At 38.7% G+C, this 27907-nt stretch overlaps 9 protein-coding genes, 1 non-coding gene and 1 pseudogene across 12 annotated transcripts; 4 read left to right on the forward strand and 7 right to left on the reverse strand.

Moving 5' to 3' along the window:
- LOC104763242 overlaps positions 1–3716 on the forward strand; it is a 6335-nt pseudogene extending 2619 nt beyond the window's left edge.
- LOC104763234 (photosystem II D1 precursor processing protein PSB27-H2, chloroplastic) lies at positions 3644–4796 on the reverse strand. The gene is made up of 3 exons (XM_010486639.2): positions 4603–4796; positions 4039–4433; positions 3644–3937 (listed from the first exon to the last, which is right to left on the reverse strand). The coding sequence occupies exons 1-3, from the start codon at positions 4682–4684 to the stop codon at positions 3800–3802; spliced, it is 615 nt and encodes a 204-aa protein (XP_010484941.1). The 5' UTR covers positions 4685–4796; the 3' UTR covers positions 3644–3799.
- On the reverse strand, positions 4859–4932 carry TRNAN-GUU. The gene has a single exon. It is a non-coding gene; the product is annotated as a tRNA-Asn (tRNA).
- On the reverse strand, positions 6480–7451 carry LOC104763248 (transcription repressor OFP12). The gene has a single exon (XM_010486650.2). The coding sequence runs from the start codon at positions 7372–7374 to the stop codon at positions 6691–6693; it is 684 nt and encodes a 227-aa protein (XP_010484952.1). The 5' UTR covers positions 7375–7451; the 3' UTR covers positions 6480–6690.
- Positions 10124–12559, forward strand: LOC104763258 (protein OBERON 1-like). 2 transcript variants are annotated; one of them, XM_010486659.1, is made up of 5 exons: positions 10124–10304; positions 10692–11054; positions 11216–11781; positions 11849–11912; positions 12000–12559. In XM_010486659.1, the coding sequence occupies exons 2-5, from the start codon at positions 10700–10702 to the stop codon at positions 12425–12427; spliced, it is 1413 nt and encodes a 470-aa protein (XP_010484961.1). In that variant the 5' UTR covers positions 10124–10304; positions 10692–10699; the 3' UTR covers positions 12428–12559. The 2 variants fall into 2 exon arrangements, with proteins under 2 accessions (XP_010484961.1, XP_019098842.1); XM_019243297.1 differs by having other exon boundaries at positions 10697–11054.
- Positions 13323–14122, reverse strand: LOC104778567. Its single transcript, XM_010503020.2, has 2 exons — positions 13844–14122; positions 13323–13724 (listed from the first exon to the last, which is right to left on the reverse strand). Exons 1-2 carry the CDS (start codon positions 14057–14059, stop codon positions 13521–13523), a joined length of 420 nt encoding a protein of 139 aa, XP_010501322.2. The 5' UTR covers positions 14060–14122; the 3' UTR covers positions 13323–13520.
- On the forward strand, positions 14152–16034 carry LOC104763266 (protein OBERON 1-like). Its single transcript, XM_010486667.2, has 4 exons — positions 14152–14529; positions 14691–15256; positions 15324–15387; positions 15475–16034. The coding sequence occupies exons 1-4, from the start codon at positions 14175–14177 to the stop codon at positions 15900–15902; spliced, it is 1413 nt and encodes a 470-aa protein (XP_010484969.1). The 5' UTR covers positions 14152–14174; the 3' UTR covers positions 15903–16034.
- LOC104763277 lies at positions 16798–18648 on the reverse strand. The gene is made up of 6 exons (XM_010486676.2): positions 18449–18648; positions 18101–18206; positions 17920–17973; positions 17726–17846; positions 17319–17577; positions 16798–17199 (listed from the first exon to the last, which is right to left on the reverse strand). Exons 1-6 carry the CDS (start codon positions 18503–18505, stop codon positions 16996–16998), a joined length of 801 nt encoding a protein of 266 aa, XP_010484978.1. The 5' UTR covers positions 18506–18648; the 3' UTR covers positions 16798–16995.
- Positions 19182–20795, reverse strand: LOC104763289. Its single transcript, XM_010486682.1, has 3 exons — positions 20046–20795; positions 19812–19961; positions 19182–19652 (listed from the first exon to the last, which is right to left on the reverse strand). Exons 1-3 carry the CDS (start codon positions 20703–20705, stop codon positions 19260–19262), a joined length of 1203 nt encoding a protein of 400 aa, XP_010484984.1. The 5' UTR covers positions 20706–20795; the 3' UTR covers positions 19182–19259.
- Positions 22250–23534, forward strand: LOC104763310 (non-specific lipid-transfer protein-like protein At5g64080). Its single transcript, XM_010486700.2, has 5 exons — positions 22250–22658; positions 22778–22804; positions 22908–22967; positions 23088–23141; positions 23250–23534. Exons 1-5 carry the CDS (start codon positions 22331–22333, stop codon positions 23396–23398), a joined length of 618 nt encoding a protein of 205 aa, XP_010485002.1. The 5' UTR covers positions 22250–22330; the 3' UTR covers positions 23399–23534.
- On the reverse strand, positions 23499–27892 carry LOC104763296 (probable RNA helicase SDE3). 2 transcript variants are annotated; one of them, XM_010486686.2, is made up of 6 exons: positions 27763–27892; positions 26721–27526; positions 26455–26619; positions 25676–26365; positions 24356–25120; positions 23499–24263 (listed from the first exon to the last, which is right to left on the reverse strand). In XM_010486686.2, the coding sequence occupies exons 2-6, from the start codon at positions 27507–27509 to the stop codon at positions 23679–23681; spliced, it is 2994 nt and encodes a 997-aa protein (XP_010484988.1). In that variant the 5' UTR covers positions 27510–27526; positions 27763–27892; the 3' UTR covers positions 23499–23678. The 2 variants fall into 2 exon arrangements, with proteins under 2 accessions (XP_010484988.1, XP_010484993.1); XM_010486691.2 differs by having other exon boundaries at positions 24356–24575; positions 25131–26365.

Raw genomic sequence — 27907 nt, forward strand, 5'->3', positions numbered from 1 at the left:
AAGGTGATGCTGGAGGGATGGATAACAAGAGAGGGGATTCATTGTGTTTGCTGCAGTAAAATCCTCACAGTTTCCAGCTTTGAGATTCATGCCGGGAGCAAGTTATGTCAGCCTTTCCAAAATATTTATCTGGAGTCTGGCACTTCTCTTCTTCAATGCCAACTCAGGGCGTGGAATATGCAAAAAGATGCTACGAATCTTGGTCTCCATCAAGTGGACACTGACGGGGATGATCCAAATGATGATGCGTGTGGTATCTGTGGAGATGGTGGAGATCTGATTTGCTGTGATAGTTGTCCATCAACATACCATCAAAGCTGCCTAAGTATGCAGGTATGAATTAAGCAAATTCTTACCTGTTTTGACCTTTTTAAATTTTCTTTCTGTTATTTGGTTTCGAAATCAACTTTCTTATCTGTTCTCATTTTTTCTTGTTTATATTCACGTACTTGTATCATGCTTTGAAATTTAGGTGCTTCCTCCGGGTGATTGGCATTGTCCAAATTGCACATGCAAATTTTGTGGTAAAGCTGTGGATTCTGGTGGCGAGGACGGGAATCTTTTTTCATTACTTTCCTGCAGCATGTGTGAGAGAAAATGTGAGATATTTCTTTTTTTTTTAGGTTGATTTAACTTGAGATGAACTTATATTGGTAAGAATGATGATCTCACTTAAATTTTTATTACCCCTTTTGTAGATCACCAATCGTGCATGAGTCAGGTGGAAGCCAACAGGGTTCAGTCTTTTGGTTCAGCTTCTTCGTTTTGTGGGCCTAATTGCTTAGAGGTATTGACTTCTCTACTTTCCTCAGTAATTTGTTCACTTACTTTTTGGGTCCGTTTTCTTCTTAGAGTAGAGGATGATTATGGACATTTCAATGTCATAGGAAAAGGTTATGACTTATTAGCCTCATGTGCGATACTCAATAAAGTATCATGTTATTCTTCTTAAACCTCATTTTCACGTTTTGTTATATTGCTTGTGCATCGTACAAAACTCTTGTATGTGTAATAGCATCAGTAAAAGCTGATTCTATTGGTGTTCCTTTTTATATAATCTGTTTCTCGAGTGAGAATTTACAATTTCTGTATTTATACGATTGTTAGAGCCTTTTTAATCTATTTGCTCAACAATCTCCATCGGTCCCTTTTCTCTTCGTATAGCCATATCTTAACAGTACTTTCATCATCTTTTACAGCTCTTCGAAAAGTTACAGAAGTATCTTGGTGTCAAAAATGAAATAGAAGGCGGCTACTCATGGTCTCTTATACATAGGGTGGAAACTGATTCAAATACAAACTCTCAATTGTCGGCACAAAGGATCGAACATAATTCAAAGCTAGCTGTTGGGCTGGCTATCATGGATGAATGCTTTTTGCCCATAATTGACAGACGGAGTGGGGTAAATCTGATTCGCAATGTTCTTTATAATTGTGGGTAAGTTGTGTTTTAGTTTCCTTTTATATCCATGCTAAAAATAGTATAATCTCTTCAACTCCATTTGATATGGAGTTTATACAAGCATGGAAGAGGATAACTGATTATCCTGAAAGTGAATTGAATTTGGTATCTAGTATGAGTTGAGAGTCAGAGAACAACATGTCAGCTGTAATCAATGTAAACTTGTCAATGTGTCGTTGTAGATGTACTGAAGTAAAGTTGGTGTTTGTGTCTTATCAAGTTTGATACGTTATTGTTACTATTAGTTTGGTCTTTGTTGTACGATTGTTTGCAACTTTTTTATTAGATGCACTTGCATGGAACTTTAACCGCCTATAAATTGGGTTGCTCCCTACTGCTTATACTTGGTTCTATATGTTGACGGCCTTCTGTATGCAGATCCAATTTCAACCGTATAAATTATTCTGGCTTCTTCACCGCTATCCTAGAGAGAGGAGACGAAATTATATCAGCGGCATCTCTCAGGTATCTTCCATCATCTTAGTCAACATTTTTCAAGAAGAGTGGCTTCTTATCTAGCTTTGTCAGAAACTCATTGTAAACCAATTGTCACTAGTGGGATACTTTTGTAACTCTTGCACTTTCCTTCCCCCCTTAGTCCTTGAACAACTGAAAGTTGTTTATTTGTATTGAATTTTTATTTATCACCCTCTTTGCTATTACTCTTGAGTTCTTTGGTTCTCTAATTGTCTGTCTTCTGCCTTTTCAAATTGGTTGCTGATAGGACGAGGAGGCTTTAAACTAGCTATGATTTAGAAAAACATTTAGATGCAAGTGATTGCACATGATCATACATTTTAAGTACTTGAGTGTTTTCTTTCCATGTTAGGTTTCATGGTATGCAATTAGCGGAGATGCCATTTATTGGAACCAGGCATATATATAGGCGTCAAGGGATGTGTCGTCGCCTTTTTGATGCAATTGAATTGGTAAGCTCGTTGAACTATATATCAACATATCATTGTTGGTGGGGACCAGATGCTTAAAGGTGCTTTTTGAAATTTTTAACTTTTGTTTGTCTTGTTTTAAAGGCTATGCGTTCTCTCAAGGTTGAGAAAATGGTTATTCCTGCCATTCCAGACTTCTTGCATGCATGGACTGGTAACTTTGGATTCAGTCCTCTTGATGACTCAGTTAGAAAAGAGATGAGGTACCTGAACGCACTGGTATTCCCTGGAATAGACATGTTACAGAAACCGCTGCTCCATGAAAAAAACGTTACAGTCGCTGCAGCTACAGGTGATACCAGGAAATCAGAGATAGAGACAGAAAAGAAATCAGAATTTGCCTCTGGTCCATCCTCCGTTGAGGGTGATGAATTGATCGCTGATGCTTCAAAGTGCTACAAGAATATTCTTTCTTCGGGTGAAGCGAACATTCCCATATCAGTTGAAACAGCCATGGACACAATTCCCAAGCCAGAGGATGAGTTGAGGAAAAGCTTATCTGGTGAAGAATGTGGCATTCGCTCTTCTCCTGGTCAGATCATACTTAAGTCTGGCACTAAGCCCGTATCCGGTCATATATGTGAAGATACAGGATCATCATGTGAAGACCGCCTTACGGATGTGAATGTCCAAGCTGATGCTGGTTTACATTCTCAGGAAATCCGACAAGAATCAGCCAAATTTCAGGTTGAAAGCAATCTCTCTTCATCTATTTCTGGTAGAGTATCATCAGATTTGAGCTCAATCTCTCAAGAAGCCAAAAGCGAACAAAACTCTTCGAATTTAGATGGAGTTCCTTCATGTAAAGACAATAACATAGTTGGACCTTGTGCCGAGTTGGCTGAATCGAAAGGACAATGCATTTGCGGATGGGTTTCTTTTGTGAGAAGAGAAGACCGTTGCTGAGAAAAATTGTTTACTGAAGATGAATCTGAGCTGTTCTCCTGGAGGAGGTATAATATCTCCCTGGATTTGTTCGGACATATAGATGGTCATAACTTTGAAGGTCCATCGTACTACATCCATCAGGATTCAGTTTCATAGGAGGTCTGTGATGAAGATATATCCTTTCCCTTTGAGCTCGGCAAGTGGATGCTATATAATAAGGATAAGCTTGTGTTAAACGGTGGAATCTCAATATCTTAAATGCTGAGTGATCTCTCATAATTTAGCTTGGATTAGTGTGGAAAGAGTCCTGTGGTTGTTGTCGTTACTTGTATTTATTATTCACAACATTGTATTCTATAACGTTCCAATTATGTAAAAATTTGGGTCATTTTAGTTTAAAGATATCAGAGCTCTTTATATCTCATAGATCTTCTTCTTTTGCTTTCAATTTAATAACAAACAATGAAACATTACAGCAAAACTATCAAAAAGGATGCGACTGTTACAAAAACTCTTCAGCCTTATTAAGATCTTCCAAAATCTCAGTCTTAACCTCATCAGGAAGTGGTGCAGAAGGACCTGCCTTTGAGTAAAACTTAGCCAAAGCTCGGATTACATTCTCCAGCTCCGCATATGATTCCTGAAACACATCAAATTGGATTAATCAATTACTATACAAATTCATCAAAAAAGATGGGAGAAAAGAGACAAAAAAAAATAAATAATAAGAACATTAGTTACTTCTCCAGAAACAGAGTTTTGTCCTCTCCAATTGCTCAAATAATCGCGAATGGATTCTTTAGCTGCATCAGCGCTTCTTCTGAACTTAGCATTGTCTTTAGGGTTCTCTTTCAATGACTCTCTCATCGTCTTCACAACCTCTCTTGCAGATTTCAAGTAAGCTTTTGGTAACTCTTTGCCAGACTTTGTTTTTTCGTTAGGATCAAACAAAGTCTTGAAAGCACTAACAACAACTCCTTCTCCTTCTTCTACTTTATCCTCCGCGGCGGCCTGAGCTTGTAATCTAGAAAACTCAAGTGTGGCTACGAGCGAAGAAACACCAACACAGTTCAAGAAACCACGACGATCAAACAAAGATGATGATTGGCTATGACATCTCCCCTGAAGCTTTTCATCTGTTCAAAAACAAAACTTGTAGACTCTTAGAAATCTTGAAATCAATTTTGATTCGATTAAAAGACATGTTTGCCTCAACAATTCGAAACTAAAAGACCATAGAAACAGAGATTTTTTTAAAAAAATAAGAGAGAATTAAGAAGAAGAAGAAGAAGAAGATGATGTTACTTTGACATTGATGCTGCTTCGATTTGACTTGTTGATGCATCAAGGTAGGGGAAAAATTCATAGCGGCCACAAGGAAACCCATAACAACGACAAGGCTTTTAGAGTTTACTTTATCGGCGACGGAAGTGCTTCCAGTTCCAAAGTTCAGTTTGGAGAGAGATGATGAAAGATGATGGATGGCTCCTGTTGTTTTAGGTTAATGACGAAATTACCCTTTAAGTGAAAGATGATTAAAAATAAATAAAAATTGAAAACGCGCTAGAAGGAGGGGTCGAACCTCCGACCTTGTGGTTAACAGCCACACGCTCTAACCAACTGAGCTATTCCAGCTACTTGTCGTTTTTATGAGTCTAAACATTATTAAATACTTTCAAGTCGACATAACTGAATTATATAATGGAATTAGACGAATCGCCTTAACATACACAGCCAATATATATATCAAAGTAAAACGTGACTCAACTTTATTTCTGGACTTATTGACTAGAGACAATTGGAGACAAGCGGCAGAAAAGCAGGCACTAATTACACTCCTGTGCCCTTACTTGAAATATGTATGATGTTACAATTAGTGCTTCTTAAAGTCTTCCAAATATTACATATATATGTTTGAGACAAATCTAACGAACCAACGGAAAATGTCCAGAACTTTTTCCTATTAACAACCATATTTGATTCCGTAAGAAGTTTTCGATATGAAACTAATAATCCAAATCGAAAACCAAATTAAAATAACCACGTACGTTCATCGACTGTGGAATTGATTTCTTGTAAAACATGCTTATAATGATGAAACAACAATTGTCAGTATTAGGTCTAGCAAAAATCTCAATTGAGAGTCTTTGGGGAGATTTTTCTATGTTTTTGGAATGATTTATAAGCTATAAGAAAGTAAATATAAATATTTTATAGACTTAATCACTTTGTGTAAATTTGGTTTGATCAATATTGAATTATTTCTCGTAATGAACAATTTACTACTAGCTAGTTTTGTTATAATATTGGTTGAGTATGCATGGACGGATGGACCTATATTTATAGTTTCAGCCAACATCCGTCTCTTAGGATTCTCCTATTTTGTTTTTGTCTCACCTTGTGTTATGTGTGTAAAAAAAAAATCTCATTGAAAGAATCACCGAGCAACAGATCTCAATATTTGCTGAAATTGAATACCTATGGTTAATATATTCACCCAATCCCTAAATTGGCAATATATATCATGATGCGCGCTTCATGCGTTTTGGATAACTATATCATGATGATTGGTTATTGGTATGAAACCCATCGTACAAAAGAAATTGCGTCTTTGGCCATGATATTAGCATGAAACCCAACGACAAAAGAAATTATGATGGTATTCGTATCCGGGACTAAAAATATCCGATTTTTTTTTTTAATATATTATATATAGATGTAAAAATTATCATCATATACAACTTTTAGATACTATATTTTGTTTTTTTGATGTGGATGTAACGTGAGAACAGCAAGAAAAGCAGAAAAAGTCAATCTTCAATTTATGTCAAACATAATTTTGATACGTTACGAAAAAATAGAAGAAGAAGAAGAAATAGTACCAATTTTGTCAGTACCGACTTAGCTTTCATTATTTGTCGCGGCACTAAACCGAACGTTTTTTCAATTCCTTGGTAGTTTTTTAGTTTCTTCAAAAGACAAAACTTTTAATTAATACAATCATACATCACACGTACCAAATTAGGTAATATTTCATCCTTTGTTGGTATAATCAGCAAAAATACATTTTACACGTTGAAGTTTATAATGAAATGAGATCCCGTCGCTTAATAATTAAAATAGATGCAATATTAGGAAAAATATATTAAAAAAAAAAGAAAAGCTAATTGACACTATAATTTCACAGTCACAGAATTAACAAGTTTCATCTATTTAGAAACCGTAACAACAAAAAGAGATTAAAAGCAATCTAATTAACACAGCATGCGATCGAGACAAAATCCCACGCCTCTCTCGATTTTCTCGTATCATTACACAATAATTACATTTTACTTTTTATTGTTTGATTTGTCCTAAAGCGTTATAAAAATAAAATAACATGAGTTGCACACGTCAGCTAATCCGGTGGCCGTCTGATAAGAGAGAGACGAGAATGTCGGCGAAAGCTCTGATAATGAACTTGTGTGTATCGGCGGCATTCAAAGAGAGGTAACTGAGCAACAGCTCGTGCAAGAACTCGTAACGGCGAAGATCTCCGGCGTTTGTGACGGCGTCGAGCATCTCCTGCATTGATCTCCTGAAGTCGTTGTAAGGATCAGGGGATTGCACGTATTCTTTCACGGCCGTTCCTCCGGTGAGAAGCCTATTGGTGCTAGTGGCAGTATCGTAGTTATCGCGGCAGCGGAGATCCGGCGAGTCAGTGATTGAGTTGGAGCGACCAGGAGAAGAGAAGAAGAAGCGACGGGAGGCTAAAACGGCGGTTAAGTCAGGAGGGGGAGAGCCGTCGTCAGGGGCAAAACCGTAGTTATCAGAGTCATCGTATGAGGCGGAGGAGGAAGAAGAGTTAGCCGCGGTGGGGGTGGAGGCCGTGAACGTTGAAGAGGGTACAACGTCGTCGATGAGAGGCTTAGATAGGCGGCGTCCGGCAGCGGAGGAGTCATCATAGAGGAGGTTGAAGTTGTTGATGAGAGGAAGGGATGGACGGTTGGGATCGTCGGAGGTGGCTTCGGACGATGGAGGCTTGGTGAGATTTGATGGGAAGCAAAGATGGAAGTTTTTCCACATGACTCTTGGCATTGCTTTTTCTTTTTGTGTTTAGAGAGAAAGAGAGTGAGAGAATATGTATTGAGCAAGTGGATTAGCTAGGTGTCTTGATTTGTTTGATAGTGATATTGTACAGTATTATTCATGTATTTATATGTACACATGCTTATATTATGTACCACCATCACACCATGTACGTATATAAATATAATGTATTATATATTTACATCATGCATCGTGCTTTGCTGTAAATCTTTGATTTTCACTCTTTATTATTCTTACGTATTTTGTTTGGATGAAATACAACATGTATTATTATTAACATTAATCTTAACTTAACGTTTTTTTGTTTCTTCGTTTGAGGGTTGTTTGTCGATGGATAGCACTTGCCGGCTGCCACTTATAGTAGTACTAAATTTTAGCATATTAAATGATTGAAATTCCAAATTATGTCGGTATTAAAAGTAGAGATTTTTTTTCTTCTGATTAATAGATTAAATAATAGAATTGAACATTTAAATGTCCATTAATTAAAAAAAAATTAAGAATTATACCCTTTTTTTGTCTTATAGTATACGTAAACAACTCAACAAAGCGAAGCTCGGTGGTACGTAAAAACATGAAAAAGCGCCTACGCGTAAAGTTTTTGTCTTTTGGCTTAAATTTGATTAAAGGAAATAAGATTTTAAGATATTTATATGTTTTCCATGATCTATATATAATCAGTAGTAGTACAATCTAAAACAGTGTACTGTTTATCTTTATAATTTTCACAATGGCAAAAATCTGAGGTGAGATAAAAAAAAATTATTTTAAGCAAATAATTCATTTTATTTAAGAACTCAAGAGGTTATATAAGCCCTAAATCAAAATTACCATGGAAGACAAATTATTGTCCTTGCAGATATATACAGCAAGGATCACGAGGAGGCAATGTTTGGACTAACCTAAAGTAGACATCTCATGACGAGAGAGATCGATGTTTGTGCAAATTCACTGACTCACTTCACTTCTCATTTCTCATCTTAACTAATCTTTGTTCTTTTTCCCTTTTTCCATATTTATCTTTTGGATCGTTAATTATGTTTTCTTTAGCCACCAATTAATTAATTCACCGAATTATCATTCTCTCTTTAAAAAAAGAATTAATCGGTAAGTTTATGTCTAAACAGATCACTAGCTATACCAAAATTTATGATCGAGTAGTCCGAATAGACTCTTTTGCATTAAATATATTCAAGGTTACAAAATCTACCCACTGTTTGTTTTGCCATCACTACCCAATGTTTTCTTAATTTATAAATTTAAAACAAAATTTCACATTATATTTTTCTCAATATATATCCGTGATAATTTGTAAAAAAATCAATCTCTCGTAATGAAGAGTGGATAAAGTTTATTTGTTTTTGTTTTTGGCAATTTTGTTGTCGTCAACAATTTATTATCACATGCTAGTTCCTTAAGAATCCCATAATATTGAATGCCAACTTTCTTTCTTTTTTCCTTAAAATTTATAGTTTTATAACATCATATAGAAATACATAGTTTAGATATAAGGGTGCCTATTAAAACGACAACGACCTCCGGGATGAACAAGCCCGATACTAGAACCAATACAATAAATAAACGACAATCAGAGTTAAGAGGGAGAGAGAGAACGAAACCAAACCAAGAGAAGATCCTGAAGGTTTGGGTAGCAGCTTCTTGCCAGGCAGATGCCAACTTTCTTTCATCAACAATAATAATACTTTTTAGATTTGATCAATCTCTGTCGACGAGAACCTGCCAAATGTGGTGACTGATAACTGATAAGTGACCTATCATAAAACATTGCCCATGAATTAATGATTTATACAAATATTGATCTATATATAGTAGATGAATCGGGTGATCATAATATGGTAAGTTATAAATGCTTGTAATACGAAAGGTCTTTATGGCCTAATCATTGTTTGGTGTGTGTATAAATAAAAAGATGGTATGAAGATATGTCAGATATGATTGTACAGAAACTTTTAGCCCCACAAGTTGTCATTATCTTTGGATGGTACATTGAGATCAATTTCTATTTTTGTATTATTTTGAAATCATCATATAGTGAAATTGGAATTATCACAAGAAGGAATCTCAAAAAACGCAAATGGGTGGTTGTTTTCTTGGGGTATATCTATCTATCTATCTATCTCTCTGTCACACTCACGCAGTGTTGTTGCTATTGTAGGGACATGTAAAAACTTGTCGACAAAAGCTCCATTAATGGGAAACAATGATATCAAGATTCAAATCACATGATGTTCTCGAACTTGTGAAAGTTGTCAAGTGTGAACATCAGACTCACATAAAACTCCATTGTAGATCTTTGTCATACAGACACAGTCACATTCATCACTATCGTTTTCAAACTCTCTCTAAATACTCCCTGATTGCAATATAACAACTTTTTGATGGACCCTCCCAACCCCTGTGAACCAATCTCGTTAGGGTCCGACTAAATTAACTGATCGGGTTTAATTCTCTAGTCAAAGTTATTTTTACTTTTCTTAGATGAAGACCGTGACTAAATTAATACTTGGAACAAAAACTAAAGAGAGATGCAAAAATTAGGAAAGCAGCAATCAAGTCAACGCTTTTCCGTTAGCTAATAATAATCACATGAGGAAAAAAAATAAAGACCCAACCCAGGCCTTTTAAAATCAGGCCCAAGAAGGCCCAATTATTGGAATGTGAAATTTGGGTATCTCTGGTTATTGTTGGCTCAAACCCTTAAATTCTTCTTGGCATCATCCGAGGTCGAGTTCATTTTCTTTGTCCTTCTTCCTTCCCAAGAACGCTCCTTGGAGTGTGACGGCCTTTAGCTTCATTCAACCATTGTCGTATAGCAAAATTCGATGGGCAAGATATTGAATTAATCGTCGTCGTCGTGATCTTCTCAAACTAATCGGTGTCGAAGTCTCTGGAGATTTGTAAGTTGTTCTCTCTCTCTCTCTCTCTCTCTCTCTTTGGATCAGTTCCTCCTCGGGTTTTGATAATGGATTCCGCGTGACTGATTTTGCAATTTCTTGCTTTCGAAACTCGCCTTTTGATCGAATTAATTTACGCATGCGTTTCGATTTGGATCTGTTTTTCGTAACACTGTTCTTGGGGTATAGCAACAAAATCTGTAGTTATCTTGTTTAGTATGGGAGCTGAGCTATATCAATGGTTTCATTAGCTGCATTGAAATGCCATATTGGAATATACATATGTGGTTAATGTCCCTTAATCCCTTATCATGATGTTTCGTTTTAACACTCTTCTTTGTGTTTTGATGCTCTTCCAATTTGTTTTTTTTTTTTTTTGTGATTTTGTAGTGCAGGTCATGGAATCCATGGACATTGATCAAAGTAACCGAGGCGCCTCGCCTCGCCTTGTTCTGAAACCGGTAGATCCGTTGGAATCTGGTGAAGGTTTACCGTATGCTCCTGAGAATTGGCCTAATCCCGGAGATACTTGGCATTGGAAGGTTGGACCGAGAGTAAGCGGTAAAGGCCACTTCAAGGATAGATACTTGTTTCCTCCTAAGCATCTTCCTGGTTTAGATACTGAAACAATGCCGAGAAACAAGGTTTTTAGGAGCAGGCGCTCACTCGAACGATACATTCGCCACACCTTCCCTGGAGCTGATGTTCCAAAGTTCTTTGCTTCTTTCAGCTGGACAATACCCTGCAGAGATGGTCAGCTTCAATCAACTCTATTCCTATCTATACGATTCCTATGTTTTTCCTTTTGCTTCCTGAGTTATGCCTCATGCATGTTTCTGTTAGTTCTTAACTGTATCAATTACGTTTTATCATTCTGAAGTCTGAATAAGTAGCTGTTTTCTCTGTTTGATAAGGCATTATGCCTCAGAAGCAGGTTTCGTTGCCAGTGTATAGTTCAGATGAAGATCCAATGCTTGATATTGGATGTGATATTGCGGTTTGTAAGGCTGGTAATGGAAAATGTAGGAGCCTGATGCCACAGAGTGAAGCCGAAACTTTACCCACTATGCCTTGCGATATTTGCTGCGGTGAACCTAAATTCTGCTCTGATTGCTGTTGCATCCTTTGCTGCAAGTTTATAACTTTGGAGCATGGAGGTTATAGCTATATCAAATGCGAAGCTTTGGTTTCCGAGGGTCATATATGTGGACATGTTGCTCATGTGAAGTGTGCTCTTCGAGCTTCCATGGCTGGAACCATTAGGGGCAGCATCGGGTTGGATGCTGAGTACTACTGCAGGCGATGTGACGCCAAAAAGGACTTGGTTCCACATGTCAGCAAGTTCCTAGGTATATGTCAGAGTGTAGAATATCAAGGCGACGTGGAGGAGATCCTGAATCTCGGTACTTGTATCCTGCGAGGCTCACAAAGAGACAATGCTAAGGAATTATTAAATTGTATCGAATCAACAGTCATCAAGGTACAGTATACTCTGTAAAATGTAGTATTTAATAGATGTTCCTGAAACTAAAGCATAATCTTTTCAGCTTAAATGTGGCACGAGCTTGGAAGATCTCTGGAATAATGATAATAGATTAGCTATATGGTCAGGTACAATTCCCTAATCACACTTTCTGACATGTGTTGAAGTTGCTTTAATATTCATTATAACATATATTATGGTTATTCTGGTTGTAGGTATCTCTGCCAATGGAGAAGCCAAAGACAATGTTACATTGGAAAGTTTACAGGACGTGACTCCAATTGGGCCGATACCATTCAATCATGAGGCGGAGATGCACAAAATCGAGGAAGAAATCAATGAGGTTCTAAACGCGCTGAGAAAGGCTCAGGAATCTGAGTACCAAATTGCAGAAGGCAAACTTCATGCTCAGAAAGAGTGTCTCGGTGATCTGTATAGGCAGCTTGAGAAGGAGAAGTCAGAGCTGTCGAGGCGAGTATCAGGTGCAGATGTGAATAGCTTGATGACGATTGTGTTGAAGAGATTGGATCAGGTTAGAAAAGAAGTGACAAAGCTTAGAGAAATGGAAGAAGTGGCCAAGGGATTTGGTAGGACGCCTAGAGGAGTTCTTGAAGAGTACTTTCATCTGAGCATCGAGGACTAAGATGAAATAAAAGGACATCTATAATCACTCACAACTGTACATCGTTTGTCTGCAAAGTTTTGAATTTTTCAAACCAATTTAAATGGAAAGATCTTATTATCTTCAATAACGATATATATTCTTACAGAATCATTCTTTATAAAATGGGATTCAAAATAACAATTTGGGATTAAACAATTATGTTTATCATGATGTATCCAATGGAGCTAAAGATATAATAACAATTGCCGCTAGAACTAGAGCAAAGCATTCACACCATACGAAAGGCCTTAAAAGAAGAAACAACACCAAGGGCAATGTAACTCTCCAAGCTTCATAGAAGCTGGAGGAGGATTCTTAATATAAGTGAAAGGGCAGCTTCAACCATGGTTTTGTGAGCTGTTTCATTCAGTAATCTCAGGTTCCAAAACTAAAAGACTCTCTCTTCTAATCATTATCAAGAATGAGACGAAGAAAGAAGATACTAACCGTAGGGGCCGTGACAAATAGAGATTCCAGTGGAAAACACCGCTTCTAGTACGCCAACGGCAGTGATGGTGATAGGTCCAGAATACCCTATAAGGCTATAACTTCCTCAAATTCCATTTGATACACGAAGCCACCCGACGAGCATCATAGCCATCAGGAACCGGAAACCTCTTTATGTCCCAAAAGACCATTACTGGGGCCAAAGCTATCTCCTTGTTTGGAGGAGGCTGAAGCTCCATCATCATTCAAATCTAAAAGCAATTTACCTCAGAGATAATAATAAGCAAACTTGGTTGGGAGATCGATATCGTCGACTACGGCCAGGGTTTCGAAACCCCCCCTCTAATTCAAAGAAAATATATTTATTTACTTTATATAGGGTTAACAGTGGGCTTCGCTTAATGAGCCTACAATTTGTATAGTTCGGTACAGTGAAAACATTTTTATTACTTCAATAATCATCAAATGTATTCTTTTACAGAATCATTATCCTTCACAAAATGACAACTTGGAAGTAAAAACTTGGATCCATGGATTAGCTAAAGGTGATCTTAAATAGAACAAATACTACATTGTGATAAACATCAAGCAGAAGAGACATAACTGTTTTTCTTTGTCTTCTCTACTATGCAAGTTCGTACTGAGGAGTATTTGTGGTGGAAGCTTCACGGTTTTTAAGTCTCTGTCTTCGTTGAGCTCTTTTCTGTTTGCGAGTTTGCGTTTTGCCTCCTGCACCCTTCGAACTAATAACTGGCGCAGGAATGCTCTCTGTTGGCTCTGTACCACCAAATACAATGTCAAGCGCATCTTCTTCCACCATCTCGCCATCCTGAACACAAGATTTCAGTTATATAATATTGGATACCAGTACCAGTCCTTTGTCTAAACTAATGCCTAAGCTTTTGCGGAGGCTTTATGGATTAATAACTACGCTTGGATAGTACTCACCCGACTATTTTGGAGCATTGGTTTAGTCTTTGAAGCATCAGATCCATTGGAGATGCCTCGATTTGGTAAGCCACTGTGGTTTTTCTGAGATTTGGTTTCATTGACATCAGCATAAGAAGAGGCAATTTCAGTGAAAGTGGTTCTTCTCCGCCAGCGCATTTGAGGTTTGTCTCCTTCATCACCGTAAACAGCTTCCGGGTAGAAATGCTTGGACATAAGTTGCCACCTCCAAGCTTCACCTTCATTGGACCTGACTAAGCTGCAGTTTGGAAAAATGTCCACCAAATCAAGAGTCANTTTTTTTTTTTTTTGTGATTTTGTAGTGCAGGTCATGGAATCCATGGACATTGATCAAAGTAACCGAGGCGCCTCGCCTCGCCTTGTTCTGAAACCGGTAGATCCGTTGGAATCTGGTGAAGGTTTACCGTATGCTCCTGAGAATTGGCCTAATCCCGGAGATACTTGGCATTGGAAGGTTGGACCGAGAGTAAGCGGTAAAGGCCACTTCAAGGATAGATACTTGTTTCCTCCTAAGCATCTTCCTGGTTTAGATACTGAAACAATGCCGAGAAACAAGGTTTTTAGGAGCAGGCGCTCACTCGAACGATACATTCGCCACACCTTCCCTGGAGCTGATGTTCCAAAGTTCTTTGCTTCTTTCAGCTGGACAATACCCTGCAGAGATGGTCAGCTTCAATCAACTCTATTCCTATCTATACGATTCCTATGTTTTTCCTTTTGCTTCCTGAGTTATGCCTCATGCATGTTTCTGTTAGTTCTTAACTGTATCAATTACGTTTTATCATTCTGAAGTCTGAATAAGTAGCTGTTTTCTCTGTTTGATAAGGCATTATGCCTCAGAAGCAGGTTTCGTTGCCAGTGTATAGTTCAGATGAAGATCCAATGCTTGATATTGGATGTGATATTGCGGTTTGTAAGGCTGGTAATGGAAAATGTAGGAGCCTGATGCCACAGAGTGAAGCCGAAACTTTACCCACTATGCCTTGCGATATTTGCTGCGGTGAACCTAAATTCTGCTCTGATTGCTGTTGCATCCTTTGCTGCAAGTTTATAACTTTGGAGCATGGAGGTTATAGCTATATCAAATGCGAAGCTTTGGTTTCCGAGGGTCATATATGTGGACATGTTGCTCATGTGAAGTGTGCTCTTCGAGCTTCCATGGCTGGAACCATTAGGGGCAGCATCGGGTTGGATGCTGAGTACTACTGCAGGCGATGTGACGCCAAAAAGGACTTGGTTCCACATGTCAGCAAGTTCCTAGGTATATGTCAGAGTGTAGAATATCAAGGCGACGTGGAGGAGATCCTGAATCTCGGTACTTGTATCCTGCGAGGCTCACAAAGAGACAATGCTAAGGAATTATTAAATTGTATCGAATCAACAGTCATCAAGGTACAGTATACTCTGTAAAATGTAGTATTTAATAGATGTTCCTGAAACTAAAGCATAATCTTTTCAGCTTAAATGTGGCACGAGCTTGGAAGATCTCTGGAATAATGATAATAGATTAGCTATATGGTCAGGTACAATTCCCTAATCACACTTTCTGACATGTGTTGAAGTTGCTTTAATATTCATTATAACATATATTATGGTTATTCTGGTTGTAGGTATCTCTGCCAATGGAGAAGCCAAAGACAATGTTACATTGGAAAGTTTACAGGACGTGACTCCAATTGGGCCGATACCATTCAATCATGAGGCGGAGATGCACAAAATCGAGGAAGAAATCAATGAGGTTCTAAACGCGCTGAGAAAGGCTCAGGAATCTGAGTACCAAATTGCAGAAGGCAAACTTCATGCTCAGAAAGAGTGTCTCGGTGATCTGTATAGGCAGCTTGAGAAGGAGAAGTCAGAGCTGTCGAGGCGAGTATCAGGTGCAGATGTGAATAGCTTGATGACGATTGTGTTGAAGAGATTGGATCAGGTTAGAAAAGAAGTGACAAAGCTTAGAGAAATGGAAGAAGTGGCCAAGGGATTTGGTAGGACGCCTAGAGGAGTTCTTGAAGAGTACTTTCATCTGAGCATCGAGGACTAAGATGAAATAAAAGGACATCTATAATCACTCACAACTGTACATCGTTTGTCTGCAAAGTTTTGAATTTTTCAAACCAATTTAAATGGAAAGATCTTATTATCTTCAATAACGATATATATTCTTACAGAATCATTCTTTATAAAATGGGATTCAAAATAACAATTTGGGATTAAACAATTATGTTTATCATGATGTATCCAATGGAGCTAAAGATATAATAACAATTGCCGCTAGAACTAGAGCAAAGCATTCACACCATACGAAAGGCCTTAAAAGAAGAAACAACACCAAGGGCAATGTAACTCTCCAAGCTTCATAGAAGCTGGAGGAGGATTCTTAATATAAGTGAAAGGGCAGCTTCAACCATGGTTTTGTGAGCTGTTTCATTCAGTAATCTCAGGTTCCAAAACTAAAAGACTCTCTCTTCTAATCATTATCAAGAATGAGACGAAGAAAGAAGATACTAACCGTAGGGGCCGTGACAAATAGAGATTCCAGTGGAAAACACCGCTTCTAGTACGCCAACGGCAGTGATGGTGATAGGTCCAGAATACCCTATAAGGCTATAACTTCCTCAAATTCCATTTGATACACGAAGCCACCCGACGAGCATCATAGCCATCAGGAACCGGAAACCTCTTTATGTCCCAAAAGACCATTACTGGGGCCAAAGCTATCTCCTTGTTTGGAGGAGGCTGAAGCTCCATCATCATTCAAATCTAAAAGCAATTTACCTCAGAGATAATAATAAGCAAACTTGGTTGGGAGATCGATATCGTCGACTACGGCCAGGGTTTCGAAACCCCCCCTCTAATTCAAAGAAAATATATTTATTTACTTTATATAGGGTTAACAGTGGGCTTCGCTTAATGAGCCTACAATTTGTATAGTTCGGTACAGTGAAAACATTTTTATTACTTCAATAATCATCAAATGTATTCTTTTACAGAATCATTATCCTTCACAAAATGACAACTTGGAAGTAAAAACTTGGATCCATGGATTAGCTAAAGGTGATCTTAAATAGAACAAATACTACATTGTGATAAACATCAAGCAGAAGAGACATAACTGTTTTTCTTTGTCTTCTCTACTATGCAAGTTCGTACTGAGGAGTATTTGTGGTGGAAGCTTCACGGTTTTTAAGTCTCTGTCTTCGTTGAGCTCTTTTCTGTTTGCGAGTTTGCGTTTTGCCTCCTGAACCCTTTGAACTAATAACTGGCGCAGGAATGCTCTCTGTTGGCTCTGTACCACCAAATACAATGTCAAGCGCATCTTCTTCCACCATCTCGCCATCCTGAACACAAGATTTCAGTTATATAATATTGGATACCAGTACCAGTCCTTTGTCTAAACTAATGCCTAAGCTTTTGCGGAGGCTTTATGGATTAATAACTACGCTTGGATAGTACTCACCCGACTATTTTGGAGCATTGGTTTAGTCTTTGAAGCATCAGATCCATTGGAGATGCCTCGATTTGGTAAGCCACTGTGGTTTTTCTGAGATTTGGTTTCATTGACATCAGCATAAGAAGAGGCAATTTCAGTGAAAGTGGTTCTTCTCCGCCAGCGCATTTGAGGTTTGTCTCCTTCATCACCGTAAACAGCTTCCGGGTAGAAATGCTTGGACATAAGTTGCCACCTCCAAGCTTCACCTTCATTGGACCTGACTAAGCTGCAGTTTGGAAAAATGTCCACCAAATCAAGAGCCAGAACTTAGTAGAATCAGACTAAAGATACATTGCATAATATAATCATCCAAACACTGTTAAAGGTCACACAAGTCAATTTAACACAATAAGTCTCGAAAAGCGGGAGCTTACACATTCACGAGCTCTTTCTGCATCCGTGTTGCATCTTGGCTAAGGATACGATCAAGGTAAGTAACTGCAGTTTTCGAACTTGCCCTATCCCAAGCAACAAGCAAAGTTGCAGCAGCCACTCCTGCGTGGAGTTGAACAAATGTGAGAAAGAGAAACCATTTTTACTAGTTCCAAAGATTTGCAAATAGTTTTACCAGCTGCAAGAGCAACCCTCTCAAATCCTTTTGGCGCTTTCAACTTTTTTGTCACTACATAGAAACAGAAGACGAAACAAAAAGCTATGTATTACAACAGAGTTATGTTACATAAGATAGGAGCTGATTCAGAGCTCAAAATAGGACCAACTCCATCAATTAAAAGAGTCAAAGGAGGAACCTTGCCAAGTTAAGCCTCCTCCAACACCAGAGGCAAACCCAGCAGTCCACAAAGCTTTGAGATGGCACGAGAGAATAACAGTTTGCTCTTCGGGAGTGATCTTCTCCTGAAACAACATTTTTTGCCCAAATTTTTTGAACAATTCAATTCAAATTCTCAAACTTTTAATACTAAAATTCGAAAACAAAATCAATTTTCACTAAAAATTCAGAGGAAACCTTAATCGAACACAAAGAAACAATCTTTACTGAATTGAAAACCTGTATCAAATCTTGATTGCAAAAAAACCTGAGAGATTGAACTTTTTGTTCTAGGGTTTTTAATTGAAAATGTAAAGAGTAAACCTACCGGCTCGGGTTTTGTGGCGAGGTTATAGTAGAGCTGATTCAAAGCGGCCATAGCCATCTTAATTTGTTCTTGAAAAGATTCAGATTTTTTTTTTAAGAAACGAATCGGACCAAAGTGATTGATTGATTACTTCTTTCTTTCTTCTCTCGCTCATTCATGTCCGCGTCGTCTCGTCTCACTCCCATCCATCGATCATGGAAGAACCGGTTCGAATCTGACATGTTTGGTTCGGTTCGGTTCCGTTTATTAAATGGTTTGACTTTTATATTGTTTATACCGACAATATCCTCTAATTTCAATAATACTGATCACTTCCATCAGTTTATTATCAAAATCTGAATGGAGATGATAATGAAACCAAGTCCAAACCAAGTCCAACTATATATATCAGAACCGAACCAAGCCGTAAATCGAACTATGGCACCACCATAACCGAGGGGAAGCTCACTTGGTGTGATGGAAGTTGGAACCATGTGTTGCTGAACTGAACTAGCTAGAATTCTAACGATCTTGTTCAAACGATCGTTTGTATAAATCGGCTTTTTCTTTAAGTTTTTTGTTGTGTGTAGTGATCGTTAATGGAACGGGGTGGTGAGTTGCTGTGAACACTGCTGTTGGTAGGGCTGTGTTTCTTGTACAGGAACTAGGCAGAATTTTCAGAAGAAGAGATGTAGAATGATTGCTAGTGATTCCGAATTAAGTGATGAGATTGATTTCTCAATACAAAATGACATGATGAAACAACTAGTAACATTCGATTGCCTGCCATTCTACAAAAACTACACAGTAACAGTATCAAGATACTTTGTGTTCATACATCATAACTACTATAACCTAAAAGAAGAAGATAAGATGTCAATGCTTGAACTGAAAGCAACCAAAAAAAGGGAAAACTTTTATTTCCTCTCTTTAGGTTGGTGTCAGTCATTGTGCTACCCTTTGTTTCTGCTTCCCTATACAAACTCCCTGAGGCTGAAAACATCCAGAAAACCTCCCGATTTACATTCTTTGCTGCTTGGAACATCATGTGTTTAAGGACATCCATTGTTAGTGACAGCAAACTCGAACCATCCATCACCGAGCTTAGGCTGTACTCAAGAACCCATGTGTTTGGATCTAGTTGCAGAACCGATGTGCTCCATTTGTCTTTCCCCCACGAAGCATTGGTCTCGTGTGTCGTGTAACTGAATTGCCCATCTGTCCACTTCAATTAGAACATAACAGACATAAGAATCATATAAAAACGCGTTTATGTCAAGTTATAGAATTACACAAACAAACAAAAAAGCATTGACATTTGAATCTGAATTCAAACAGTAAGGCAGTGGAAGAAGAACAAACAGATATAGAGCAAACGGGTTACCTCAGTTACTCGGCCTGATAATACGGTGATGGAACTTGAAAAGAAGCCAGTATGAAACAATCCAGCTGTCTGCAAAGGCCATCCCCAAATACTAACCTCTTCAATGGCGGATTTATACAGAACACACTTTGAGATCAACATTGGACCATTCTAAAAAAAAAACGCAATTTCCAAATCAGTGTCAGTCACAAATCAAAAATTAAAAAACTTTAGGAAGAAGGCAAAATAAACAACCTGATTGATCTGCCACTTAGAATCAGAACCTCTGCAACTCGAAATCATGCCCATTATTATTAACTCGTCTTCCAAGAGTCGCAGCTTCATACCCTGAGATCTCTCACCAGCGTTCCTCACTATCTCCTCTGTGAATTCGGGTTTCAAAAACCCTTCTTCACGCACCCAACGAAACCCTAATTCAAAACACAGAGCCAACCCAATCAAGAAGACCACCTTCAGAAGAACAAGACAAAGAAGTAGACTTTTTCTCTCCTTCTTCCTCGGTTCTTCTTTATCTTCTTCGGTAACAATCGAATTCTTGATCTTCTTCTTCGTCTTCTTCTTCTTTGGGGAAGAGATCATCATCACCTCTAAGATTGGGCGAGAAACGGTAGCGGGTGTGGCGACTTCAACACTAGGATCAAACGAAGTGGGAGTAGATTCAACGGTGGGTGGTTTGAAAGTGGAGGCAAAAAAAAGCTTAGTGAGGGAGCTTTTTTGAACACTGAGAGGCATGAGATCGAGGGTAGCGTTGAGGCTATCGAGACAAATCTCGCAGCTGCAATTCGCGTCTTTACGACAATCTGGGAAGTAACAGTTACTGTCTCTTCTCTCCCAATCATCACTAGACACAGTAGTAGTAGCAGTCATCGTCGTTGTTGTTGTTGTTGATGCCATTGAATTCTCCGATGGTGAAACTGAGAATAAAGATTTGGCTTCGTTGTTGTTGGATTTGGCTTTTTAAGATTTCAACCTCTCTCTCTCTCTCTCTCTCTCTTTTAGTTTTTAATTTTTAATTTTTGAAATTTAAATGTTCAAGTCCCCAACGGTCCTCTGATCTCGGGTAGTTTCGTTTTCATTTTAAATGACTATTATACCCTTTATATATCATCCTATTTGTTTTTTTTTTTTTTTTGGTAAAAGGTTAAAATTCATTACCAATTTTCTGTTTTCTCTGTACAAAGAAATAAATAAAAAACCTTCCAACTATATAGGAAGGGTAATACAAGAGAAGTAAAAAGCTAAAAGGGAGGAGGAGGAGACAGTTGATCCTGGGATGGAGAGTAGGCGATCTCGAATGGTGCGATCAACCACGGCTCGAATCGCTGAAGGAGTTGACTGTAGATCGGAAAAAACCCTGGCATTTCGCTCTCGCCAAATGAGATAACCGACGACTTGAAGCACAAGTTTGAGTAGTGTTGCTGCCTTGGGGTGAGGTGGTGGTAGCCTTGCTTGGGAAATCCAGACTGAGATAGAGTGTAAATCCGAAGGAGGAGATGACCAAATTTGACCTGCAAATTGCCTCCCAAATTTCAAGTGAGAAGGGACAAGTGAAAAACAGATGATCATGATTTTCAATTCCCGTAGTGCACAGTACGCAGGTGGGGGATAGATTCATTCCCCAACTCCTTAACCTGTCCTTTGTCGGAAGTCTACCCTGGAGTGCAAGCCACATTATAAAAGAATACCGTGGCACTGCCTCTTTAAACCAAACCGTTTTGCACCAGGGAACATGAGCGGAGTGAGAACGAAGGAGCTCCCCAAGTTGGCACTGCCTAAGGGAACATGAGCGGAGTGAGAACATGAGCAGAATACCGTGGCACTGCCTCTTTCTTGCGGTTTCATCCATAAGTAAGTAGCCTAACTTTATGAATCTTTTGTATAGCAACTTTTTAAAAGATATGAAAATGTCTTTGGAAACATCTACGAACCTAAAATACTTGAACGTGGCGTCATCTAGCTACAATCCCATTAAAGAGTTATTGTGTTTAATTCGTTCAACAAATTAGTAATACTTATAAAGTTGCGATCTTACTTTCTTTGGGAAAGGGATTACGAAACTTGATTCTGGTGACACGTCATTTCGTTTGTGTAACCACGTACGTTACGGTCTAATCGTTTTCTTATCGTCACGCGGTCACGCCACCATTTTTTCTTATACAAATCTGGAAAAAAAACAAATGCATACATATAATTTTCTTAGTCATGCCTTGACATTTATGATTGTGTGGTTAGAGAAGCAAACCTAAAACTCAATTAAAACCATAAATAAATATAGTAAAGGAAGCAAACTCAGAAACTAGCTTGCTTCGGTAAAAGTTAGTTAAGGTAGTTGAGCATCAATAGTCAAAACCAACCACTGGAATCACCTTATTTCCCTTTTATCTCCGCTACTCCTAAGGCTTATATATATCATGCATACAACACAAAAGTCATAACACCATAACCATTTCAGTTCTCTACAAAACCCAAAGCGATACTTTATTAGTTTACCAAAATTCTATAAACCACGTAAACAAAAAATGAACACCAATGTTTTCCTAATCGCAGTCTTGAGCTTCTCTCTGCTTTCAAATTCTCCAATATCATCGGTTATTGCTCAAATCAATACTCCATGTTCACCAGCCATGCTCTCTAGTGCTACAGGGTGCATGAGTTTCCTAACGGGAGGCGGTAGTTCGCCGACCTCAGATTGTTGTGGTGCTCTTAAATCGTTAACCGGAACCGGTATGGATTGTTTGTGTCTGATTGTAACCGCTGGTATTCCAATCAATCTTCCTATTAACAGAACTTTAGCCATCTCTCTTCCTCGTGCATGTGGCATGCCTGGTGTCCCCGTTCAATGCAAAGGTATATGCATGTCCCAACATGTTGGTTACCAAATATATATATATCTATATTATTTAAAAGTTTCAATTTGAATTTTGTGTGTTTCATGTCTGAGTAAAATTATTTGTGAACCTTTGCAGCTACAGCAGCTCCTCTCCCTGCTCCAGGTATACATTTGTTTTGGAAAATTATGTTAAGTTTATTTACTAGCACTTTACAATTATACACTTTAATCTGTTATTAACAAAGCTAATCGTTCATAATTCACAGGGCCTGCGTCTTTCAGTCCGACCACTTCTCCGGCAGATTCGCAAGCACCTGATTCTGAAGGTAAAAAAGTGAATGAATTCTTTTAAGTGTTTAGTACCAGCTCAATTACTTTTAATGTTTAGTTTCTAGTTTTTGTTTTTAATATATTTTTAACATAAGCTCACTCTTTATAACTCGCAGGTCCTACTTTTTTAGGTCCGACCACTTCTCCGACAACTTCGCTAAATCCTAATGGTAAACCAAATAAACAACTCTTAATATATTATTTAAAAGTGTATTCACTAAGTAATTTTCACATAATTTATTGACTAATACTTTCGTGTGTTTTTTTTTGACAAGTAGACGAGGAAATTCCCGGATCCGACGACAGAGGAGACCGGGACGGGTTCAATTCACCACCCCCGTCAGCCTCGTTGCCTTCCTCTTCGCACTCTCTCAAGCTTTCGCTTCTTCTATTTGCTTTCGTCTTTGAGATTATCAAATTCTTTTAATTAGATAGCAAGTCCTTATTATTTACTTTCCCATTCTATTTTACCTGATTCTGGTTTAAATAATAATGTATTGAAGTTTTTGTTGTATTTGGCGTACCTGTATTTAATAGTCTTATTAATAATACAGTTTTCATAATTTTATCCACACCAAATCAAATGTGATGCATTTATAAGATGCGCCTCTGCAAGATACCAAAAAGTCAAAGAGAGATAGACAAAGAAATATGAACAAATCCAAAATAGCATTTTTTTTCCCTTAATAACCTTTTTTCTTTCTAATTTATTTCCACCCATCAGACCACTCATCTTCTCCCTTAGCTACAAAATCCCCTCTGGTTTCAAACTCACCATCATTCTTGATCTCTTCACCACAGCCGCCATTTTTCCAACCATCATAACATTCTTCTTTTTCTTTTGTTCCACCGTTGTTCCCCCCATCAGACCATTCACCGTTCTCCTTTGTGCCACCAAACTTGACCTCGCCACTATCGTTCCACTCAGCTTCTTCAGGGTATTGAGGAGCGTTGCTGCTTCCTTCTTGATTGAGCTCCTTTGTGCCGCCATTGTTGTTCCACCCATCTGACCATTCATCTTTCTCCTTTGTGCCGCCATTGTTGTTCCACCCATCAGACCATTCATCTTTTTCCTTTGTGCCGCCATTGTTGTTCCACCCATCAGACCATTCACCTTTCTCATTTGCACCCCCATTGTTGTTCCACTCAGCTTCTGGAGGGTATTGAGGATCATTGCTGTTTCCTTCTCGATTGAATAATTCCTCCACAAACTCCTCCCGCTCTGGTAAACCGCATCCTTGGTAAGCATTGTTATCCACACATCGCCACAAAAGCTTGTTCCAGTTCATGTCCTGTTTTATATATAGCAGTTTCTATTATCTGCGAAGTTGGAAATGATGACACTGCATTATGTATTTGTCCAGAATAAGCAACTAAGTGGTACCTTGCATATTATATGTGGGTTTCCAATGATCACTAGCAGAGAGATTGCACGGGTTATAGCAACATTAAACCTCCTTGGATTGCTCAAGAAGCCCAGACAATAAGCTCTATCGAACTCGTTGTGTTTGATCGTAGATCTTACTGTTGAGATGATGATTACCTGTTTCTCTTGCCCTTGGAATTGCTCCACACTACCGACTTTGACTTCTGTCATCTCTAACCTGTCGAGAACCTCCTTGATCTTTGTTACTTGCTGCCTGTAAGGTGTTATAACTCCGATATCCTCTTCTTGCACACAGTCATTCGCTGTTAATTTCTTGATTGTCTCTATTACTTTGCTGATCTCTATGCGGTTGAACCATGATGGATTGTTGCCTTCCCTCTCATCGCATCCTTGAATCCCATAGAAAACCATTGGAAATTCCTTGTTTGGAAGGAACTTTAACGTGGCAAGAACAGAGTCTGTGTCTTCTTTGGAAGCTACCAGTTCTCCATCATAGAAGAGCTTTGATGGGAGATCAAGAATCTCTGGGTGGCATCTGTAGTTTTTGATTAGCTTTGTCACATAATTCTCATCCCCTTCGCAGTAATAATCGCACTCAAACAATCTTTCCAAATAAGATTTCCCAAGGCCGAGTGACTCAGCATCTCTTGAGTATATAACAGGACCCAACTGCCTTGGATCTCCAGCAAGCACAACCACTGTTTCTGTCAAGCAAAGATTTGATATAGCAATCATGTTTTCTGGCTCTGAAGCTTGCCCAGCCTCNTCTAACCTGTCGAGAACCTCCTTGATCTTTGTTACTTGCTGCCTGTAAGGAGTTATAACTCCGATATCCTCTTCTTGCACACAGTCATTCGCTGTTAATCTCTTGATTGTCTCTATTACTTTGCTGATCTCTATACGGTTAAACCATGATGGATTGTTGCCTTCCCTCTCATCGCATCCTTGAATCCCATAGAAAACCATTGGAAATTCTTTGTTTGGGAGGAAGTTTAACGTGGCAAGAACAGAGTCTGTGTCTTCTTTGGAAGCTACCAGTTCTCCATCATAGAAGAGCTTTGATGGGAGATCAAGAATCTCTGGGTGGCATCTGTAGTTCTTGATTAGCTTTGTCACATAATTCTCGTCCCCTTCACAGTAATAATCGCACTCAAACAATCTTTCCAAGTAGGATTTCCCAAGGCCGAGTGACTCAGCATCTCTTGAGTATATAACAGGACCCAACTGCCTTGGATCTCCAGCCAGCACAACCACTGTTTCTGTCAAGCAAAGATTTGATATAGCAATCATGTTTTCTGGCTCTGAAGCTTGCCCAGCCTCATCCAAGAAAATGTGAGTGAAGTGACCACGGTTAACACCTTCTGCATTAAGAAGGGATGCACTCATATATGTTGAGACAACGAGTTTGTAACGAGTCAAAGCTTTGAGAGGAGGACACTTGAAAATCAACTCATCAAAGAAGCAAAAGCGGATAATCTCAGGCTTAATTTCTTCATATGTACGAGTAGCTGCATTCAGCCTGAAAATCTCATTGTCCTTGATACGAACTCCTTCCAGACAAAGGAGTTTCTCTAAAATGTGATCAGCTGCACTATTGGAAGGAGCACATACAAGAATCCGAGCATTCTTCTGAGTGGTATAAAGTTGTACTATCGCCTCCACCAATGTCATAGTTTTCCCAGTACCAGGTGGTCCATGGATCAAATATGGTGGTGCTCCTTTGCAGCCAAGAATCATTTCAATGGAACAAATTTGCTCCGCATTAAGAGCTGGTGAAATCGGCACAATAGGTTTCGTCTTTATAATCCTTCGCCCAGAGTGCAAGGATGGGAAAAGGAAGTTTAGATCCAACATATCTGCAGCATCAATAGCCTGATACAACCTTCTAGTGTTGATTCGATTGTATGTGAACCTCACATTATAGACACTCCCGGCTGTGTAGCGTTGGTGGAACTCAGGGGCAAATTTCAAATGCACTTCATCTGCCTCTACGCGGTGTACAAAGCCCTGTGTGAAATAAGTTTCAATTTTTTTGTTTCAGCTAGGAGGCTGAAAGTGATCTGAGAGTATGGAGAAGTAAGTCAAGAAAACAAAACCTGATAAGCTTGGTCAGTTCCATCATCATAGGCATGTCTTACAAAGATGTAGTCTCCATGGACAAGGGAAGGTCTTCTCTCAGCTAGGCCAGGAACTTCGAGGGACAAATAGAGACCCCTTCTCTTCATCGAAACATTCTCCATATCATAAGCTCGCATGTCTTCCTAAAACAATGAAAATAATACAAGAAATCATGATTCATGGCAAACACACAAGAGGTATATTGAGGTAGTAAGGTCCTGTTATAAGCAAACAGTGAGGATACCTCGAGTTGTAATTCTTCCATAACAAGTAAAGTTTTGTAGTAGTTTGCATAGTTCTTCGCTGTCAGACCTTCGTTCAAATCATCCGGGATTTCCTTCTTCTCGATCATCTCTCTAATCTCCTTTGGGATTTCATACCGAGGAAGCCTATTTTTAAACCTACGATCTACCACCTTGGCAGGGCGTGATCCCATCACATAATCATCCACAGCAAAATCTTTCTTCGGAGCCCTTCTACTTCTAGAGTAAGGCCTCCTAGAAGTGAGAGAGCTCGATATATTATCCTCAGCCAAAAGGAAAACAACCCGCTCAACTCTATCATCTCCCCAGTCAACAGTAACAACAGTGGTGTGTAAACCGATGTCCTTGGGCTTACAAGAGACCCAAATAGTAAGAGTATCACCAGGTTCGAGCATCCTGTCTTCCAGAGTAAAGGTTTCATAAAAGCACTGTCTCTCTTTTAAGTCAGAATCTTTGGAAGGCGGTTTCAAGATGGAGAGGGTGAAAGAACCCTCAGGGTTAGATGCATAGATTTTGGTCCACAAATCCACAGGCTCATCGGTAGTGTTCTTGACAGTGAAGGAATCAAAAGAAGTCTCTCCAACAAGAATAGATTGAGGCTTCTCGTTCTTAAAAGGGAAAGGAACAGAAACAACAACTGGACCTTCATCTAATGGATTGTAACAACCAGAAGATCCATCGTTCTGATAGTCTATGAATCCAATCTCACCCTTGTCCGCGATTACTGAATACTCGTCATCCGACTTGTATCCTCCTCCACTCACACTCATTGCTGATTACAAAAAATCTGAAACATATAAAAAAAAAAACACAATTTTTACACATTACAAGCGAGAAACAAACACAAGAACAGTTTTTTTTACTTGAATGATACATATCACAATGATGGTGAGACCGATGACGACTAACTAAGTTCCTCTAAGGGTAATCAGAGTGTAAATCAAACCCAAAACCCTAACACCCAAAACCCTAAAGATTGAGCATAAGATCAAACGAAATTGAGAGGGATTGACCAATACGTACTGAATCCTATAAACGAAATGGCTGACACTATTGCTTCGAATCACACTAAGAAACGGTGCGGAGAAGCAGCGAAGGCAGAAGACTAACGCAGGCTTCAAAGGAACAAACGAACACCTGAAAAAAGGGAGTGAAGAAGAAGACTGAA

Source organism: Camelina sativa, chromosome 3, assembly GCF_000633955.1.
Source record: "Camelina sativa cultivar DH55 chromosome 3, Cs, whole genome shotgun sequence".
NCBI classification, from domain to species: Eukaryota; Viridiplantae; Streptophyta; class Magnoliopsida; order Brassicales; family Brassicaceae; genus Camelina; species Camelina sativa.

Excerpts from the sequence above, each read along its gene's own strand:
- LOC104763266 (XM_010486667.2), top strand. The coding sequence starts at position 14,175 with ATGGAATCCATGGACATTGATCAAAGTAACCGAGGCGCCTCGCCTCGC. Across the intron at positions 15,257-15,323 it reads TCGAATCAACAGTCATCAAG|CTTAAATGTGGCACGAGCTT; the intron begins GTACAGTATACT and ends TAATCTTTTCAG. Across the intron at positions 15,388-15,474 it reads TAGATTAGCTATATGGTCAG|GTATCTCTGCCAATGGAGAA; the intron begins GTACAATTCCCT and ends TTCTGGTTGTAG.
- LOC104763258 (XM_010486659.1), top strand. The coding sequence starts at position 10,700 with ATGGAATCCATGGACATTGATCAAAGTAACCGAGGCGCCTCGCCTCGC. Across the intron at positions 11,055-11,215 it reads GACAATACCCTGCAGAGATG|GCATTATGCCTCAGAAGCAG; the intron begins GTCAGCTTCAAT and ends CTGTTTGATAAG. Across the intron at positions 11,782-11,848 it reads TCGAATCAACAGTCATCAAG|CTTAAATGTGGCACGAGCTT; the intron begins GTACAGTATACT and ends TAATCTTTTCAG.
- LOC104763277 (XM_010486676.2), bottom strand. The coding sequence starts at position 18,505 with ATGGCTATGGCCGCTTTGAATCAGCTCTACTATAACCTCGCCACAAAA. Across the intron at positions 18,207-18,448 it reads TCGCCACAAAACCCGAGCCG|GAGAAGATCACTCCCGAAGA; the intron begins GTAGGTTTACTC and ends ATGTTGTTTCAG. Across the intron at positions 17,578-17,725 it reads CAGAAAGAGCTCGTGAATGT|CTTAGTCAGGTCCAATGAAG; the intron begins GTAAGCTCCCGC and ends TCCAAACTGCAG.
- LOC104763296 (XM_010486686.2), bottom strand. The coding sequence starts at position 27,509 with ATGAGTGTGAGTGGAGGAGGATACAAGTCGGATGACGAGTATTCAGTA. Across the intron at positions 26,620-26,720 it reads TGGAAGAATTACAACTCGAG|GAAGACATGCGAGCTTATGA; the intron begins GTATCCTCACTG and ends TCATTGTTTTAG. Across the intron at positions 24,264-24,355 it reads ACCCACATATAATATGCAAG|GACATGAACTGGAACAAGCT; the intron begins GTACCACTTAGT and ends TATATAAAACAG.
- LOC104763310 (XM_010486700.2), top strand. The coding sequence starts at position 22,331 with ATGAACACCAATGTTTTCCTAATCGCAGTCTTGAGCTTCTCTCTGCTT. Across the intron at positions 22,805-22,907 it reads AGCTCCTCTCCCTGCTCCAG|GGCCTGCGTCTTTCAGTCCG; the intron begins GTATACATTTGT and ends CATAATTCACAG. Across the intron at positions 23,142-23,249 it reads AACTTCGCTAAATCCTAATG|ACGAGGAAATTCCCGGATCC; the intron begins GTAAACCAAATA and ends TTTGACAAGTAG.
- LOC104778567 (XM_010503020.2), bottom strand. The coding sequence starts at position 14,059 with ATGTCCAAGCATTTCTACCCGGAAGCTGTTTACGGTGATGAAGGAGAC. Across the intron at positions 13,725-13,843 it reads CAATGCTCCAAAATAGTCGG|GATGGCGAGATGGTGGAAGA; the intron begins GTGAGTACTATC and ends TCTTGTGTTCAG.
- LOC104763234 (XM_010486639.2), bottom strand. The coding sequence starts at position 4,684 with ATGGGTTTCCTTGTGGCCGCTATGAATTTTTCCCCTACCTTGATGCAT. Across the intron at positions 4,434-4,602 it reads GAAGCAGCATCAATGTCAAA|ATGAAAAGCTTCAGGGGAGA; the intron begins GTAACATCATCT and ends GTTTTTGAACAG. Across the intron at positions 3,938-4,038 it reads AAAACTCTGTTTCTGGAGAA|GAATCATATGCGGAGCTGGA; the intron begins GTAACTAATGTT and ends GATGTGTTTCAG.
- LOC104763248 (XM_010486650.2), bottom strand. The coding sequence starts at position 7,374 with ATGCCAAGAGTCATGTGGAAAAACTTCCATCTTTGCTTCCCATCAAAT.
- LOC104763289 (XM_010486682.1), bottom strand. The coding sequence starts at position 20,705 with ATGGCATCAACAACAACAACAACGACGATGACTGCTACTACTACTGTG. Across the intron at positions 19,962-20,045 it reads CTAAGTGGCAGATCAATCAG|AATGGTCCAATGTTGATCTC; the intron begins GTTGTTTATTTT and ends TTTTTTTTTTAG. Across the intron at positions 19,653-19,811 it reads TATCAGGCCGAGTAACTGAG|TGGACAGATGGGCAATTCAG; the intron begins GTAACCCGTTTG and ends TTCTAATTGAAG.